The sequence below is a fragment of the Furipterus horrens genome, unplaced genomic scaffold (assembly GCF_987537825.1).
Source record: "Furipterus horrens unplaced genomic scaffold, mFurHor1.1.pri manual_scaffold_4, whole genome shotgun sequence".
NCBI lineage: Eukaryota > Metazoa > Chordata > Mammalia > Chiroptera > Furipteridae > Furipterus > Furipterus horrens.
Window position 1 is genome coordinate 6,060,562 of NW_028327174.1, and position 20,298 is coordinate 6,080,859.

At 41.6% G+C, this 20,298-nt stretch overlaps 1 protein-coding gene across 1 annotated transcript in view; it reads right to left on the minus strand.

The window, feature by feature from the left end:
• TNRC6B (trinucleotide repeat containing adaptor 6B) overlaps nt 1–20,298 on the minus strand; it is a 247,397-nt gene that overhangs the window by 180,109 nt on the left and 46,990 nt on the right. The window contains exons 3-4 of the mRNA XM_090272393.1: nt 7,919–7,992; nt 1,697–1,787 (exon numbers count right to left, since the gene is read on the minus strand). Of these exons, the coding sequence (XP_090128519.1) occupies nt 1,697–1,787; nt 7,919–7,992 (165 nt within the window). The remainder of the gene's footprint in view (nt 1–1,696; nt 1,788–7,918; nt 7,993–20,298) is intronic.

Here is a 20,298-nt window from a genome sequence, read left to right on the forward strand (position 1 = left end):
ACAGGTGCTGGGCATAGCCCTGAACACAGTGTGAGACACCCTTGGAGCTCCCAGAAGGATTAGAGACAACTTTGAAAAGAGAAAAAGGGAGGTGAAGTGAAGGTGATACTGAAGGTCCCATATGACCAGGCAGAGAAAGAACCAAGCAGATTCAGGACACAGAGGCAGATATAGAGAGGTATACATCAATACACAGATAACTATTTATACACAGGGTTTGATGGTGATAAATAATACTCAAGCTTTAGCTTGAAAAACCAAACTAAACAAATTACCACTTAAAGTTTATAATAAAAAATGTCTAAAAAATTATCAGTGATGCCTCTGTGCATCAGGACTAAGGGACAGGCTTTTGCTTTTTACTGTATACACTTCTGATTTATTTTAACTTTTCAAATAACTATACAAGGTCTGTCCAGAAAAAGTCCAAGCATTGTTAATATAATGAGAACAGTTTGCATGACATCGATGTAACCTGGCAGCCAAGGAGAGTGGACTGGAATATGTGTGCATGAACAATGACGACTTCATTGTACTAGTTAGTGGGGGCAGGAGATGCTCTTGAGGGAGCATGTGTGCTGTGTGGCCATCACATTAAAAATGACTGAGCGAGTAGAGCAATGAATCTGCATCAAATTTTGCATTAAGCTTGAACATCCCTCCACAGAAACTATTCGGATGATTCAGAGGCTGCAGCTGTGGGCACCTGGTGATTGGCAGCTTCATCACAACAAGGCACCTGCTCGCGTATCACATCTCACACAGTTTTTTTGGTGAATCAAATCACCCAGCTGACTCAGTCCTCCTACAGTCTAGATTTGGCATTCCGAGACTTCTGGCTTTTCCCAGAACTAAAATCACCTTTGAAAGGGAAGAGATTTCAGACTGTTGAAATTCAGGAAAATGCGATGGGGCAGCTAATGGTGGGTGACTGAGGAAACTGTGTGAGTCCCAAGGTGCCTGCTTTCAAGGGAACTTAGACATCATTGTCTGGCATACAATGTTTCTTGTATTTTATATCTTCAATAAATGTTTCTATTTTTCATAACACATGGCTGGATACTTTTTGGGCAGACCTCATATATTACTTGTATAATAAAACATTAAAAGATAAAATGACAGCTGACCAAGACGGAGGCCTAGACAGACACGCTGCGTTTCCCTCCACAACTAAGAACGAATACAACTGCCTCAAAACTAGAGACAACCAGAAGTTCCAGAAAATCAAGCTGCATGGAAGTCCAACAAACAAAGATATAAGAAGAAATACTCATCCAGACAGAATTCATGAGTGAAGCCTGTGAACCTGGGCCAGGAGTTTCCTTGGAGAAGATTAATTACAAATTCAGCTTTCAAAAAATAGATACAGGACTATGCAGCCTATTTACCTATTTATTTTTATTGTGGTAAATATACATAACATAAAATTGTTTATTTAAAAAAAAGATAAAATGACAGTATTCTACAAATTAATCATTAAGCTTTCTATGAGTTCAGTAAAATCTGTTTTAAATTTCTCATGTAGTGTAACAAAAATGGATATTAAGAAGGAAAAAAATCTCAATCTAAGGTTAAGGTCTAACTTAAATCAATCTGATTCCTAAAGTCACCTGAAACAAAACACCCACTCTACTCAGCCACTGCCTCTGTTGTGTAAATTCTCCTCGAATTGTTTGCACTTCAGGAATTCACTGACCTTGGAGCCGCTTTCTTCCGATACTTCTCCCTCATTGGTTTGCATGGGAGTGGACTCTGTGCAAAGCTCTGCAGAAACACACAAATACTGCCTAAAAGAGGCAGGAAGAAAAAAATACGTAAGGAATTCAGTTCAAACATTTGGTTTTTCAAAGATGAGAATGATTTTCTGTTACCTAGACCATCGATACTGGGAAGCAACGGCCTTAAGCAAGTGTGTGTGTTCATCGGCATACGCGTCTGAGGTGGAGAGGGAACTGTCCCCGCCTTGGGGGAGGACAGTTAGAAAAGGATTAAGACATTAGAGTATAGAACAGTTTTAGATAATTTTCCCTCTTATCTGACTTCTGGCAGAGGTGACAGCGGAAATCTTCAGCAATTCGTCCAGTACAAACACTGACCTGTCAGAAGGACACCCACCCAAGGAAAGCAGGGGAGCAGCTGGTACGTGGCAGCCAGTCCTGCTGCCTGGATTTTAAGCTAAGCTATTGAAATTGACTGGGTTTCTCGGGTTTATAATTTATGTTCAACATTCACGGTATTTTATAACTGAAATTAAGATCTACTCTAATAATTAATCCTGCTTGTTTTTAAAAAATCTGCTTAATACACAATGCCAGGTAATTTATATTAGAACAGGCTATTTATAGGGCAAGAAAATAAAAAGTAGTAATTTTTCCTCTAAGAATAAAATAAGTAAACGTTTATTAAATTTTTATTAATTAAAACATACCAAAAGAAACTGTAAGTTTATGCAACATTCAAATTAATTAAATATGTAATTAATAAGGAATCATTACTCAAACTGACACAAATCTCCACTATAATGCAGGTATGAATATTTTAAAATGTGTCAAATACTTTGAAAGGTTCACAGCTACAAAATAGAAGAGCTAAAAAGATGCTTGACAGTAAGTCTTTCCAGTGCGCAGAGAAACCTCTTTAGGAGAGCAGCAGCCAGGGGCCGGCAGTCCGGTTCCGGAGCAGCCTCTCACTAGTCCGCCACAAGCCCTGAGGCCAAGGAGGCAGTTCTGGGAATCTGTTTCCTCATCAGCTGGGTCCAAAAGAGGTATCAAAATATCTACTGTGCTCACCCAATGAGGTTTTGGGAACTAAAGCGCATTTATCTGAGATAAAATGTAAAACCTGCACAGCGGAAGCCCTCCCAGCCAACGCCAGTCACTTATTCCTGACGCGCTGACCCTGCCCGTGCCCCTGTGAAACACACGGATGCTCACAGCAAGTGAGGCAGGCTCTCCTCATTGGTTTTGATCCTCACTTGTTCATGACAATTGTGCAAAAACATAATTGCTCCTGCTATGAAAATTAAATTGATAGCACTGGAAAAACTCTGCTAACGTATCTAGAAAGTTCTAGTACATAAATTGTTTCACAAGTGTCTCTAAGTTCTCCTTCTGCGTTGCTGAAACAGAGACTGTGTTTCACAGATGCTGCCTCACAGACACAGCTGACCGAGAGAGGCGCCCCTTTCTCTCGGTGCCGTTTCCATCTGAATGTGCGGGCCAGAGGAATGCTGCTCCCCTCCCCCAGGCTTCACTCCTGGCTCCTGTCCACCTCCACACACACTACCCACCCCAGAGGACCCACAGGATCTTATCGGAAAGGGGAGTTCAGGAGGAGAAACAAGATACGGAGCTCTCTCTTCCTTTTGGAAGCCAGCTGTCCCCAGGGAGCACGCATGCTCCTCCGCTCCTGTCCCTATCCGTGCAGGCCCCTCCCAGCCACCTGGGACAAGAGAAGCCTGAGGGATTCAGAGGGCCAGCGTTCAGAAGTTCCCTTATCTGCAGGTGTGCGCTGCACTCCCCAACTTAGCTTCGTTCATAGCAGAGACGATATTTTGGTCTCCCACATGCCTTTCTCTTTTATCTTATTTCTCAATTGGTACAGAACTCTAAACAAGGGAAAGAGAGTGCTATCGATCTGGGTCTTTCACAAACCTTGACACCTGCTGAGTGAGACTACAGTCTTGAAGAACAGGCATGAGGTAAAACCCGGGGAGTAAAACACATGTGGCATCTCTGAGGCTTCTGCGGGGGCGAGGACTCAGGGCCCTGGTTTTTACTGAGGGGGCAAACAAAGTGTTTTGATCTTGTAGAGGTTTACACTTGGCCACATGTGTTTTTACAGTTGTACACTAGCTTTTAACTAGTGAGGCCGAGTTAGAAGTTTATAAACCTTAGGCCACACTGTATTTTGAACTTAGTGGTGACTGGAGTTACGGCAATTTTGTTTGCAGATAGTGGCTTTTTCTGTAGGGACAGGCTGTATGGCATAAGCCACAGTCAACCATGGTGGTGCTGAAGGCTCATCTAAACGTCAGCTGTGCAAGAGGTCTCAGTGTGCACCTGCCAGCCGGGCCGAGCAAGCACACGCCAGCTGTGCTGCCCTCAGCAAAGGGAGCAGGGCACTAGCGGGTCTGGGGGCTTCACAGTACAGAACGCTGCTGCCTGACCTTAAGTTATGCAGAGACAGCTTTTCCTATGCAGGCGTGGCTGAGGAAAAGATCAGGCTTTAGGAAAAAAGACTTTCTTCATACAGGCCTTTTACATATTAGCGAGTAGAACAACTATTCAATGTATGTAAGCTGCAAGGCACATGGGTAACAAAACCAGTGAACTTCTGTGTTTAAATTGTTTGTGCTAGGCTTGCATAGGCAATTCAAAGGGGAACTGGAAATTAAGAGGTTTCTCACTATACTTCATAGAAGGAAGGAAGGAAAGAAGAGAGGGAGGGAGGGAACTTATAAAGGAAAGGTGGAAACTTGGTATATGGGGCTGAAAACTAAATTTTGCAAAGAGGAGGTGGTACTTCAAATATTAACCTTTCAAAGAGAAGACAGTGTGCACCGGTTGAGTCTTTCCCAGATATGGTAAAGGCACAGCTCCAAATTCAAGCTCTCGCTGGCAGATCATTCCAAACTGGGTGGCAGTGTCCAAGTCATGGACCCTGGGCTCTGGCATGGACTGCGTGGGTACCGTGGTGAGGCTCAGACTGAGAGGACCTCGCCCATCCTCCCTCCCTCAGACACCAGCGTGTCTCTGCTACGATCTTTGGCAAGACTGAGTGTTGAGTTCAGGGAACATAACTTGATCGGAAATACCACTCTTGGGCGAGAGGTAGGCTTACTTTCTGAATTTGGTGGCTGCGGGGACAGTGCTGAAGCCTTGGAGTTCACATAATTTGTATACTGTTCTGACCTATTTTAGAATCTTCTGGGGACAAAATGTATTAATGGTCCCAAGAGGAGACCTGAGAGAACAGTGGTTGGCAGTGGAGGGCTGTCCTCACGAAAGTGGGAATAGGATGGTCCAGAGACCACCTCTGCCCTAGGGGGACAGGCACACCCCAGCCGGATGTTTACTGCTTAAGGGACAGAAGCTGGTAAGTGCTGGAGGAGGAAAACTTTTTCCCCACTCCTGATGCTTCCCCCCATGAGAGGCAGTATCACTTTATTTACTATTCCTGGTCTTCTACCCTGACCCCTGCTGTCAGGGGTGAGTGACTGGTCTGGTCAGTGAGCCCAGAAGAAGACATTCCCCTTCCCCTTGGGGTACCTTTCTGCTCAGCTCCTTCCTTCTAGGAGGTGGGTCTATCCCAGACCAGCGCTGCTGTGTGAGAAAACGTGTTACACCCTGGAGTTCAGTACTACAAAGTTAACTGGCCCTGAGAAATGAGCCAGTTCTCCTATGTCAACATAAAATAAAAGCCAGATCTTTATCTCTACCTGCCTTACTCCTTCATCCTCTATTTCCATTGGTTCAGACCTTGGGCAGGGAATATAATATTACTTATTGGGTCCTCTTCAATTCTAAATTATATCTGAAACTTATCCTCTTCACAATTTAGTTCATTTTTCTGTGCCAGTCTTATCTTTCCAATTATCCATTACATAATATTGATAACACACTATTAGTTCATAACCTTTTCAGCTCCATTTCTAGTTATGCCCAATGCACACACCCCACTCCAGTCCGACAAATCTTTCATTCTCTCCTCACAACGAGCTAAGTTCTGCCCCATTTGAAATCCACATTTCTATCCTTCTAATATCCAGTCTGTATGTATTTCTAAAAATCTTCCCTCATTAACACCATATAATCTGCCTAGCTACTATATGTCATATCAATACCTATTTTTTAATTTGTCCTTTATTTAATTTACTCTCATTCTTTTGGTTTGGAATTACCCTTAATATTTTTAATGTGTTTCTTGAACTTAAAAAGATCTTGATGACACTCTTGTTTGAAGGCATAGCTTAGGGTTGTGTCTAAGGTTCTAGGCCAGTCTTACTGTCCTTTTGACAAAAGGGGAAGAGAGTCGGGCAATGCAAAAACATATGGTTAAGCTAGGGGTTCCACTTGGGAAGTGACAAGGGGTCCAGTGCATTGGTGCTAACAGAGCGATGAAAAGGTCAAGGCAAAGTCCACGTATGTGAAAATGAACTGGAGAAGTGAACAAGCAGCGGTCAAGCTGTCACAGATGATGTGACAACAAAAGCATTTTATTTCCGCTTCAGCACATCATGTCACCTCAGAGCTGTCATCAGCTGGCCACACACAGTAAGTGACAGAGAGCTGTGACCTGGCACAGTGCTTCAGCACACACAGGACAAGACTCGGCAAATCTCAACGCCACACAGAAGTAATGTCATGCAGCATCTGCGTTAATATTTTCAAAGCCCCCCAGGATCCAGTCCTCATCTCTCTCTCCAGCGTCATTGGCCAGGCCTCCTCGTCCCTTTTGTTCCAGCCACACTGAACTACTTACATCTTCATATATATGCTGGGTTGTATCAGGTTTCCACGGTTTCGTTCATATTTACTCCCTTTGCCTTTCCCTCCCCTGATATTCCTCATCAAGATGCAGCTTTTAGAAAGTATTTCCTGATCCACCTCTAGGTAGAGCTGAAGATTCCTCCCTCAGTGTCCCCAGGGGATCCTGTTTGAATCTCATTCTAGGATCTGTAACTCTATTGGATTTATTTGCTTGCATAGATGCCTTTTCTATTAGACTGTCAACCCTTCGATTCCAGACACTTTAGCTCATTAATCTCTACATTCACAGTTTACTTAAAACTGTGTACCTGTATTTAATAGGTATTCAATAAATTTCTGTGTAAGAATAACTGAATTAATCAACTCAAGTTCTTTTCACTTAAAACTGCAATAGATATCAATTCAATAAGTATTTATTGGGTCCCAATCACATGCAGATGGCGCTGGGCTAACGGGGTATAGCACAGTAAGCACTTGTTTTGAAGGAGCAGAATCATTACTCTTTGACATTTACTAGCTACGTAATCTTGGGCAAGTTACTTAACTTTCTAATCTTCATTATTTTCACCCATAAAACTGGTCAGGAGGAGGTGTTATAAGGATTAAATTAAGTCCAGGATCAGCCAACAGGCACTAAAAAAACAATTCCTTTCCAGGAAGTCTCAAAGAGTTTATAGACTAGTAAAGGAAACATAATAGAAACAAATAACTCTAATGTAACTCTTTGGTACTGTAATAATAACAGGTGCTCCAAGAATACTGATGAAAAAGAAATTTTGCAAGAGAGACTAGGAGAAGGGGGCCATAGGAAAGGTATAAGAAGGAAGAATGGATAGTCACATTCTTCTTCCCTCTTCTAAACTCTAAGCAAAGAGCAAAATATTAACCAAGGCACAAAGCTGTGAAAAAGAATTAAATATCTGGGAAACAGAAACAGGCTTGCAGATGGGGGTTCAGTAAAAAAGAGGCCAGAAATGTTGATTGCAGTTAGGTTTTGAAGGGGTTTATAGGATGACATCTGTAGCAACTGGGAGCCGCGAGAGCTGTTTGAGCAAAGGAGAAACAGGACACCTATCCCTTAGGAAGCTGACTCTGGCAAGTGCTGTGGAGGACAGGCTTCAGCAGGGATAACCTAGGGGCAGGGAAGTTAGGAGTACATTCACACAGGACTGTAGAACTGCTAAATCCTAGTAACAGATTCCAGCTTTGTAAAAGGATGAGGCACCAAATGTCAGCAACAATCTAAATACAAGTGCTTTTTAAAGGGACCGATTGAAGCAGAAATGAGAAGGGCTAATGTGATGAACACTTTTAAATACTCTTCTGTAAGAACTCTGGAAAGAAGCAAGACATACTTGTCTTCTTTTTAAGACAAAGACTTCCATTTCATGGCCAATACTGGGTGGATATAAATTTTAAGAACTTACCTTTGACAGTACCCTGGGGCAACACACGCCCGTGGAGATGTATCTAGACTACATTCAGTGCAGAAACCAAAACCCTGAAAAAAGAGAAAAACCACAATGAGCGACACACTGGCAGCAAGGCGCCATGGCAAGTGGTGGAGCGCAAGTTCGGAATGCAGGCGCCCTGGTCCCAACCCAGCCACTCCGTCTCCCAGCTATTGGCTCTGGCTAACAGCCGCCCCTCTCAAGCCTCAGCTTCTTCACCGAACACTGGAAACAATACACAGCCTCTTCCTCAGAGGATTCTTTGGAAGTTGGAATAAATAAGTTTAAATATGTGTAAATCACTTAGTACAGGGCAGCACCAACCACATGTTCAATAAAGGCAAACAGTTACTATTAAGAATGTGAACTGAAATACTTCCTGAAGAAACAATAAAACCTGTATTATAACTATATTATTTAACCTTATTTGTGCTACCAGAAAGATAACCAAATTGCCTTTCAACTTCTCAATTTGACTCGAGGATGTCTCCTAATCACTCTACATTCAACATGTCCCAAACTGCCCTCTTCACCCTCCCTCCCCCCACGCCCCCGCACCCCAACCTCCCTCGTTCTCAGTCTCCACTATCTCAGTCAAGGGCGGCGCCCCCCACCCAGTGGCTGGTCAGAACCTCAGATCCATCCTGGCTTTCGCACCCTGCCTCAGCCCTCTCACAGCACATCAGCAAGTCCTGCCATTTCCGCTTTCACGATATGTATCCCAGATCCACCCACAATTCTTCATTTTCATTGCCATCATCATTTCTCAATTGTCGGGTCCTCTTAGGTGGCCTCCCAAAGCCTATTTTTGTCCTCTCTGGATCCATTCCCAAATAATGGCTGGAATGGCCTCTTCAAAATCAAATCAGATCACAGCAAGTTGCCAATAAATGTAGCGAAATGTTTATTTCAATATGGAATGTCTCTTAATGTATATGAAAAACATATTTATATACTTGTAAATACACAAATATATCGATATGTATATGAAATAACAGCCATTTATTAATAGACACTTAGAGATCCCAAGCTAGTCCCTTCGTTTTACAATGGTAAAAACAGATGTCAAAAAGGTATTCTTCTCAAGGTGGCCCCTGTGTGTGTGAAAGTGGGCAAAACAATGCCAGACGAGCCTGGCAGAGACTTACTTCTGAGGAGCTCGCATACTGTGTCAGGAAGCCTGTCCCTATTTCGAAGTTGGCCCCTTAGTTTCACAATCAATGTTTCTGTTCCGGAAAGTGCATTCTATCCCCATGGCTACAGAGGGTAAATTACAGCTGCCATCCCGCATTATGTCACGACGTTTGAGGTGGTCTTTTAGTGAAACTTGAAAACACCTTACTGCTCCCTATCTGTCATCACCTCTATGTTAGTTCATTTTTAAAAAACGTTTGAATAAAGAAATCTCAGATGGAATTGGGTTGTAATGAGAACTAGTAAAACCTTTTTATCCTTACTTCCTCCTATGCACACCACTGTCCTCGTAATCTCCTAAAAAGCACATTTGACCTCCGAGTATGTCACTGCCAAAACTCCCTCGAGGGCTGTCCATTACCTTCGGGGGGAAATTCAAGCTCTCTCTTAGGTGCTCTATCACTTCCCACTCTTTCCACACGGACTGCACATGGCTCCCTTGCCCACAATACAGGCACTAGTGTCTCTCTGGGCCCTTTGCCTAATTCCCTTCCACTCTCTTTGAAGCTCTGCCTCAGGTGCTGTCTCTGGAAGTCTTCTGTACCCTCCTTGGCTTCACTAGGGGTTCCTCCTTAGAGGTACACCATATAATATTGCGAATATCCATGGGTCTGTTCCTTCTCTCAACAGGAGCACCTTGACAGTAAGAATGATCTCTGTCTTCTCCATTTCTGAATTTGGTCTTGGGTAGGAGTTTAATAAACATAAGCTAAACTGAATCCTGACATGATCTCTCTAAGTCAGTGCTGCAACATGGATGTTTCCCCATTCAGTGGCACTGGGGAAAGTGGGAGAAGCTGGCTGCTGCTTCCCAGATGGGTCTGGCCCTCACAGGGAACGTGTGACCCTCAGCACCTCAGAGACAGACTAGATTCTTTAATTTTTCTGTAAATCACAGACCATCAAGATAACGACGACCCTGACTGAATTTCAATTCTCTATTCTGATTAGTTCCTGCCCACAGGAAACAGGACTGCTTCTCTGTACTCATCAGCAGTCTAAACTCTATAGCGGCTTCATAAAGTAGCTCATTATTACGTATCTTGTTAACAGACGAGCTCAGGACACAGTGGCCAGCTCAGGCCTTTGCCTGCCTGGCAGCTGGTCCCAGACGCTGACGTTCAGTGAGAGAAAAGGAGTTAAAGCAGAGGAGAGGCAGGCAAGGGAAACTGGGCAACGGTCCAGGCCCTCTGGAAACCAGCTCCATTACTTTCTCTGCAGGGCTGTGAACCTCTGTATCAGATGTACTCATGCTCAAGATAAACATACAATTTAATTCTAAAATCAACATTTGAAATCATCTAGCCGAAGTTATCTACAGCACTATTTTCCTTCTAAGGTATGAGTAATGGCAGATTCCTTCAAAACATCATTTTGAAATGTTCAGAACGAGATACTGTAATCTGACGATCTGATCCTGCACAGGCCTCGGCAGTGAACTTGGTGAGCCACTCCAGTTTTCTCTCTTCTCTTGCAGAGTAGCCAGGCTGGCCTTTGAATTCACACAGAGAAGGCTCAGTGAACACTGGATTAATCAGCCCCCGAGACCTGCTAGACAGCAAGGAGATCTCAGGAGATCTCAAGGGTTTCTCCACAGCCAAGCACCTAACTAAATTCCCAGGAGGTAGTTAGAACTGAATCTTTCCTAGGGAATACGGCAAGTTAAAAGAAACACATATTCAATAAACTATATTTACTAATATCACCTCTGATATGGTAGGGTTTAATTTCCAAACTTGATTATTTAGCATAATTCTTTTAAATTTATTTCAATTCTCATTTCAAAAAGTTCAAGCAATATGGATAAGGCTGTCTTCTCTTCCCCCAGAAGGGTCTTCCCAGGATTCACCACTGTTTATCTGTTTGATATCCAGCATAATTCTTGAGGTGCAGATTACTAAGAAGATATTATAACCTTTTAATCGAGTCACAAATAACACTGAAAACCCTGACTGTCTATGTCACTGGCAGCTGGTCTAACTTTAAGCACGACATCAGGAAAAGATGTCTTAAGTGAAGCAGCAGATGCGAGGGAGGAGCAAAAACACCAGCCAGGAGGCTGAGGAGGTCCTCCCAGGCGGCGAGTGTGGACCCGGAGGGTACCCCGCGCCCAGCTCTATACACAGCCCACCCAGCCCAAGTGGGCAAGAAGGAGTCTATTAAATTAACCCAAATAATAACAACAAACGCCAAAGGGGCATTGCTACAGGCAAATGGGCTTATTCAGTCACCGATACATAAGAGTTACTATTGTTCCAAGACCTTTGCAGTTTCAGGTCACTTGTATGTCAGTTCTGACAGTTTGGAAAATCTGTAAAAAATGCTCAAGTCTTCCCATTCCTAAAAATAGCCCCTTTAATCCTGTAACCTCCTCGGGCTTTCATGTCCTCCCTCCCCTTTCCTCTCCTAGTCAAGCTTTTTTAAAAATTTTTAAGTTTTTATTTGTGGTCTCAATGAGCTTATTCTCACTCATCTGTTAATCATTGCAACTTGGTTTCTTTCCCTATCATTCCCACTTGCCAAATACAATGCATATTAACTCAATTGTTCTTGTTTTAACTTTGGCATTTAAAAATCAGAATGACCTGAAACTGTCATTTGGGATCTCCTCTCCTAACTGGATATTAAGGATAATGCAGATCCAGCGACTGGGCCAGGGGCACCTTCTTTTAGTTCCTGGTCTCTTGCCTGTGGCTAGGTCCTCCTGTTTGGATGGGTTTTCAGCCAGCCCAAGGCCTTTGTCAGTACTGTTGGTGTTTATAGATTCCCACCATGGGCAGGGTGGTGCTGGGTAAGGAGAGCTGCTGCTTTTGTACATGGGGGTCAGATGGACAGGGGTTGGGGTGAGAGAACAAGACTCAAATCCTAGCTTCAAGGATTGAGCCTAGTTCTGATGCCCAAACTGACATGCAACATGCTAAGTCCTTTTATCCCACAGAAGGGGCCAAATTCATCACTTTGGCTACCTCTTAGACCAGTTCTTCCCAGTCTCTTGCAGGACAGTCTTTCTCTGTTTGTCCTTTCATTACTGGTATGTTCCTCAGGTCTTCCGCGTTCCCTCTCCTTTTACTATATATGCACGTCCTTATCCTCTCCCATAGATTTAACTACTACCTGTATCTCAATGACTCCCCAAACTCTCCCCAGTGCAACCTTTCTTACAATCTTCAAAGCCATCTATACAACTACCTAATATCAACTGACTTCTCCACCTCATGTTCCACAGGTCCCCTGGAACACAACATAACCAAAACTAAAATAATCCTCCTCCGAACTGGATTCTCCTGCCTCACTCTGAAATACTCTCATCCCACTCAAAGAAAAAATCTGGGACCATCATCAGCATCTTTCTTCCACCAAACATAAATATTTCACCGTTACTTTCTTCCCCATTCCTATTGCCACTGCCTTAGTTCTGGCATAGTTTCTCATAGCGTTATTCCAACTGTTTTTTTAAACTGGTTTTCTCCCAGTTCCCAATGCACGATATACAAGGCCTGGCACCTGTTCGCCTCTTAGTCATCTCACAAAACTACATTGCTTTAAGCACCACATGGTTTCATGTACCTGTGACTTTGTACATACATGCTGTTTTCACTGCCTTCCCACTCACCGGGAAAACCTCTTCTCAACCTTCAAGATGAAGGCTTAGGAAAATCTTTTCTATGAAGTCTTTCTTGACTCCTCTCTCTTGATACAGGTGGTGTGATGAGTCCTTCTTCTGAGTTAGCAATTGCACTGGGTATATTTCCACTAGGCTTGTGTATGTTGTTTATATTACTGGGTTATAAGTCTCCTGAAGACAGGATCTAAGTCTGGTTTATCATTGTATTACCATCATTTTTAAAAGTACTAGTACATGCCCTGGCTGGTGTGGCTCAGTGGACTGAGCACTGGCCTACGAACCGAAAGGTCTCCAGTTCGATTCCCAGTCAAGAGCACATGCCTTGCTTGTGGGCTGGGTCCCCGGCTGGGGGTATGCGAGAGGCAACTGATGAATGTGTTTCTCTTTCTCCCTCCCTTCCCCTCTCTCTAAAAATAAATAAAGTCTTAAAAAATAAAAACAAACAAAAAACCAGAGCAACTAAAAATAAATTTTAAAAAAAGTACTAGAACAAGGGACATCCCAATAAACTCTTATGGAATAAACAGTCATTTGGGGTGAAAAGATAAAGTCAACTCAATACAATGTTCTTAGTTTACTCAAATAAGGATGCTGCTTATAATTTATAACCATTCATTCATTCGTTCAGTGAATGAGCCACCTCTGAGGTACCATGCTCTGTTCTATGAATATTATGGTAAAGTAATGCTAGCGTTTCAGGACAATGTGTTACTTGCATGGGACCCTCAGACTTCCAGGGAGAAGCTGTGAAGGAAATTTTGGGATTAATAGCAGGACCTTGGCATAAAGATGTTAAATTTATTCTTGTATCTTGCAAGGCAGGGACTGTTGCCTAGATAAACAAACTCACTCAGAAACAGTGATGAAGAAAAAAGCATGTGCCTCACCTTCAGCTACTAATCCAGTTTGGTCAGCTAACTAAAGCATTCTAGCTTAGTCTAAGACAATCTGTCAATTCTTTAACAGAAAGGGCTTTGGAAAGTAAGGCTACCTCTGAAAACCTATGCATACCTGCAAGTCACTTGGGAGTGGGAGTGGGATGGCAGGGAATGAACAGTTGCCTGCTACAAGAACAGCAAAGGCAGCTCCTGAAACAGCAGATTCAACTCAACCAGCTTCACTGAATGCTTACTAAGCACTCTTTTCAGAGCAAGGGCCTATGATCAGGCTTTACTGCAACTGTCGGTCACATAAAAATTAAAACAGGACTCCCGGCCAGGATGGAGGCCTAGACAGACACCCTGGATCTCCCTCCACAACTAAGAAGGAACACAACTACCTCAAAACTAGAGACAACCAGAAGTTCCAGAAAATCGAGCTACATGGAAGTCCAACAAACAAAGATATAAAGAAGAAATACTCATACAGACAGGTAGGAGGGGTAGAGCCGGGGCGGAAAGGATGCAGTGTGGTGGTGGCAGCAGCAGTGGCGGCAGTGGCAGCGGCAGGCCAGTGGAAATCTCAGTCACACATTTTAAAAAGTGGGGAGGGACACCTGGGGAGTGTTACCAGCTCCTGACCAGACTGCACAGCTCACGGTCCCAGCACCAGGGAAAATCAAGCCTCACTGCTTAAGACTGTGCAAACCAGTGGGGTTGGGGCAGAAAAAGAAACTGCCAGTCTCAGCAGAGTCTGCTTATTTAAAGAGCCCCCACGGTCCTAGAACATCCACAGACCCATCCACTCTGGGAACAACGGCCAGGGCAGCAGCTAGAGAGGCGCCAGTCCCATACAAAAGTGGGAGAAGTGCCTGGAAAAGGGGCGAGTGCTGAACAAGCGGTATTGTCCCCTCTCTGACTCCTTCCCCACATATAGCGCCATAACGTGAACCTAAGGCTCCGCCCCTTACAACGTAACAGGTGAAACAGCTCTACCTAAAACACAGAGGCAAACAAACACAGGAGCCTGTCAAGGTGAGAAGACAGAGAAGTATGGCCCAAATGGGGGAACGGGTCAAGGTTCCAGTGGGAGAACTAAACGAAGAAAAGATAGCTAACCTAAGAGACGCAGAATCCAAAACACTGGTGATAAAGATGCTCACAGGCTTGACAGATATGCTTAAGTACAGCAAACATATAAGGGAAGAAGTGAAGGCTATGCTAAGTGAAACTAAGGAAAATCTACACAAAACCAATGGTGAAGGGAAGGAAACCGGGGTTCAAATCAATGATTTGGAACATAAAGAAGAAAAAAACAGTCAACCAGTACAGAATGAGGAAACAAAAATTGAAAAAAATGAGATGCTTAGGAACCTCTGGGACAACTTTAAACATGCCAATATCCGAATCATAGGGGTGCCAGGAGAAGAGAAAGAGCAAGAAATTGAAAGCTTATGTGAAAAAATAATGAAGGAAAACTTCCCAAATTTGGCGAAGAAAATAGGCATAAAAGTCCAGGAAGCACAGAGGGTCCCAAACAAGCTAGACCCAAGGAGGACCACACCAAGACACATCATAATTAAAATGCCAAAGGTTCAAGATAGAGAATCTAACAAGAGAAAAGAAGAGAGTTATCTACAAAGGGGTGCCTATAAGACTATCAGCTGATTTCTTGAAAGAAACTTTGAAAGCAAGAAGGGACGAGCGAGCAGTATTCAATGTGACAAAAAGCAAGGACCTACAACCAAGTTTACTCTATTCAGCAAAGCGATCATTTAGAATGGAAGGGCAGATGAAGTGCTTCCCAGACAAGGTAAAGCTAAAAGAGTTCATTATCACCAAGCCATTACTGCATGAAATGTTAAAGGGACTTATTTAAGAAAAAGAAGATCAAAACTATGAACACTAAAATGACAACAAACTCACAACTATCAACAACTGAATCTAAAAAGTAAAAACAAAACCCACCTAAGCAAACTAGAATAGGAACAGAATCATAGGTATGGGGTTCATTTGGAAGGTTACCAGCTGGGAGGAGGAAGGGGAAGAAATGGGGAAATGGTGCAGGGACTAAGAAGCATACTTGGTTGGTACAAAATAGACAGGGGGAAGTTAAGAATAATATAGGAAAGGGTGAAGCCAAAGAACTTATATGCATGACCCATGGACATGAACTAAGGGGGTGGGATTGCTGGGCGAAGCAGGGAACTGGGCAGAGGGAAGCAAAGGGGATAAAACTGGGACTATTGTAACAACATAATCAATAAAATATACTTAAAAAAATAAAACAGATTAACATACTCAGCATTTGTAGCCAATTTATTAATGCTCTATGATCAAGAACTTTTTTTTCCATACTGTATATTGATTTTATGTAGTTTTTAAAAATATAATAGCTATATCTATTTTAAAGATTTTATTTATTTATTTTTAGAGAGACAAAAAGGGAGGGAGAAAGAGAGGGTGAGAAACATCGATCAGTTACCTCTTGTATGCACTCCAATTGGGAACTGAACCTGCAACCCAGGCATGTGACCTTTTTTTTGCAGAACAGTGCCCAACCAACTGAGCCACACTGATCAGGGCAGTGTTAAAAAAATTTTAGATGCATATTGGTTCCTCAATAACTGTTGAGTTTGGAAAACTTTAATACTGATATAGAATATAATAATAATATGAATAACCACTACCAACTGTTCATGCTGTGCTCAGCAATATATATCATCGGTGTCTCAAAAACTCTCATTTAAGATACCCCTGTCTTCAGAGGTCTTAACTACTGATAAGGAGAAGAAAACTAGCACACCAAGCAATTCCTCAAAAACTAAGCATTAAGCTGTGCGGGGCAGAAGTCTGGGGACTGCAGTGAAAACAGTGGGCTACACAATATATTCAGACCTCAGAGAAAAACTAGGATTTCAACTGGAATTGGAAGAATTTAAAGCAGGAATTCTCAAACTTTTCAGTCTCAGGATCTCTTTAGATTCTTAAAAATTATTAAGGACCCCAAAGAGCTTTTGTTTATTTGAGCTATAATTGTCAATATTTACCATATTAAAAAGTGTAAGTTATAACAGTATATAATTTAAACAGTATATTTAAAATATTTTTTTCATAAATATTCACTTAAAATACTAATAAATGGTTTTTAATTAAATATATTCTGAAGCATAAAAATTTGAGGAACGTGCCATTGTTTCACATTTTTTCAAATATCTTTAATACGTGGCTTAGGAGACAAGATCTGCATCCTAATTTCTGCTTTTGCATTTAATCTTTTGCAGTCTTACAATTCAAGTAGCATCTGGGAAACTCCACAATCATGAGAGAATGAGTTTAAAAGGCATGTATCATCTTAGTACTAAAAAAATAGTTGTGACCTCACAGACCCCCCTGAAATGGTCTGGATGCGGGGTGGGGTAGGGATCCTTGAACCCCACTTTGGCTAGTTATTTACCTTAAAAGAAAAAGCAAGTGGTATAAGCAAGGGCTGGCAGGAAGGAAGCGTGCGGCTCGAGAGCCACGACTTCTGCATTCGTACACTTTCACTCCTGATATCTTGGCTACAACCAAGCTAACCTCCATTGTGAACGTCAGAAACAGAAATGGCAGGGCAAGGTGGAGTTCTGGTGACAGCAGGACATGGAGCCTCTCCCTCCCCGCGTGGCGTGTACTTCCCCTGGCAACATTCCCTGGAGGCCACGTCAGGTTTTCCTCTCTGGCGCCTGCCCTGTGCTCTCCTCCTTGAAGCTGTGAACGACTCACAAGAAACTGTCTTGCCATGGCTTCCGGAGGCTGTGTTTACTAACTGAAAAATCATCTCACAGCTACAGACTCAAATTCTTCAGACGTTTCTTGATCTGGCTGTCTTAAAAAGCAAATTTAACAGCCACGTAGCTAGTTTTTTCCCTGCCATTAATCATGTGAGTTTGCTACTCTGTTTGCGTGCATCTTGTGGACTGTAAAAACAGTTCCTGGAGCATCATATGTCATGGACCTAGTTGCCATAAACTGAAAACATTTTCTTCATATTTTGTGGCACAAACTGAAAGCATTCTGGATATGGTTTGAATACAGTCCATCTCTGGCCAAAACCAAGGTTTAAATATATGGACAGACAGAGACAGAGGTAGCTAACCATGGTTAAACTACTTTTCTCATCAATAGTGGGAGCTTTTTAATTTAAAATTTTACCATCATTAATGTTCTAAAATTATCCTGCAATGAGTATAATTGTTCATTTTAGGTAGCAATTGTTAAGCTGTCTAACAGTATTTTATAGCTGAGAGAAACACAGATGGAACAAGCTTCTTTTTTGATCTCCTAAATAAAAAAATTGAAAAAATAGGAAAACCATAATCTATATATTTTTTCAGTCTTTTAAATTTTATTTTTGTAGCAACCATATTTATTAAGGTCCCTTTACAGAACAGATCATTTTGAAGTCAAAGCGAAACTAAACTTTGGAAGAGATTTCTGCTCTGCGGGTGGTAAACTATGTAATTTAGACCAACCAATGCTGAGGACAGCCAGAAAATCTGGACAAAATATTTTAAAATGTCTTGAAGGCAGAGGATTGCTAAGAAGTTAATTAAGAATTACCATACACAAAAATCAATTTCAGGTGAACTATACACCCAAATGTAAAAGATAAATAATAAAGCTTTTAGGTGATAATATGGGGTAATGTTTCCATAACCTAGGAGTAGGGAGAGATCTCTCATATAGGATACAAAAGGCACCTATTATCAAAAAACAGATAAATATGACTATACAAAAATTCAGAATTTTTGTTCATCAAAAGACATTCTCAAGAAAATGAAAAAGCAGGCCACATAAAATCTTCAAGGGCTCATATTCATAATAATAAAGAATTCTAACAAGTTTCTTTTTTTTTTTTAAAGAGAGGTAACTCAATAGGAAAATGGATTAAAGGTTAGATTAGGCACATTACCAAACAAGTAAACAAAAAACTACATTACCTAATTGGCCAATAAACCTATAAAAAGGTGTTTAGCCTCAACAGTGAGAAAAATACAAAAGAAATGAAAAATACCAAAAAAATCATGATGATATATATCATTCCAGAATGGCCACAAATTTTAAAGTCTGATAATAATAAGTGTTTATCAAGGATATGGAATAACAGGACCTCTCATATACTCCTTGTGTGAATGTAAATTGTAATATCCACTTTGGAATGCAGTCTGGCATTACTCTTCTAAAATTAAAGACAGACATATTTCATGATCCAGTAATTCCACCCCCAGGTATATACCCAACAAAATTCATGCACATGTGCACCGAAAGTCATGTATAAAAACATTCAGAGGAGTATTATTCATAATTGCCCCTAACTGGAAATAACCCAAATATTCTCATAGTAAAACAGATTGATAAATACATTATGGCATATTCATAAAATGGAATACCATGCAGTAATGAAAATGAAGAAACAACAGCCACACACAACAACATGAATGGATCTTGCAAACAGAAGGACCAGATACAAAACTATAGAGAGAGCATGTGGTTCTGTGTTAAAAATCAGCCAAACTATAATGTTCAGAGGTATACAGGTGGTAAAAGGAGAAAGGAGAGGGAGGGACTATGACTAGCCAAGGTCACTAAAAGGGGCTTTTGAATACCAGCAATGTCCTGTTTCTTGACCACAGAGGTGATTATTTTAAAACAATTCATTAAGTTTTATATTTGTGTATTAGTCACTTTCCTGGTTGTGTGACATGTTTTATTAAAAAAAGAAGAATGAATGAATGAAAGCCAAAAAAAAAAAATAATAATAATAATAATACAGAGAGGAAAGTGGCATTCTTGGTATAACTTTGAAACTTGGATCACAGAACCCAAATTCCTTAGGTGGCATTCCAGCCCTTCATTATCCAGCTCTGTCCTTCTAGCCTCATCTCTGGCCATCTGCCTTTCTTCGGAAGTAGTCTGCCACACTCACTCTCAATCCTGCGCCCTCTTCTTTACCTTTCCTTGTGATATTTCTATTTAGGAAACCATGAGGACACACTCTAGTCATCATCCTTCCACACAAAGCACAAACTGTCATTCAAGATACAGCCTGGATGTCAACTCCTGTGAGAGACCTTCCCAGGAGACAGAGATTCCAGAGGCACACTGCCTAGTTTAAAGTCCAGATCTACCATTGACTGGTTGTGTGATCTTGGTCAGCTCACCAACCCTCGTTTTGTAGCTTCCTCCTCTCTAAAATAGGATAAAATATTACCTTCCTCATTGAGCTGTTGTGAAGATGAAATGAGAAAATATATGCAAAGTGACTGGAACATGCCTGGGAGACAGTAATAAGCACTGAGCATTAACTATCATTATTGTCTAGCTAGTATTATTATCTATTATTGCTATTATTATTATTAACCAGGTATTAGTTATTATTATTATCAATAACACACTGATAACTTTCTCTCTACCCCCAAAGCCCTAACACATTAGCTATCTTTTTCCCCTGGGTTCCCATAGTTAATTTTTTGAGAGTTAAATATTTCATGTCTCAATCCTCATCTAACACAGTGCCTGGCATGTACAATACTAGCTGCTAAATGAAAATATTTGTAATGAATAAGCTACAAAAACTCCAAACATGGATCTATTTCACATACAAGAGTAGTCCTTTG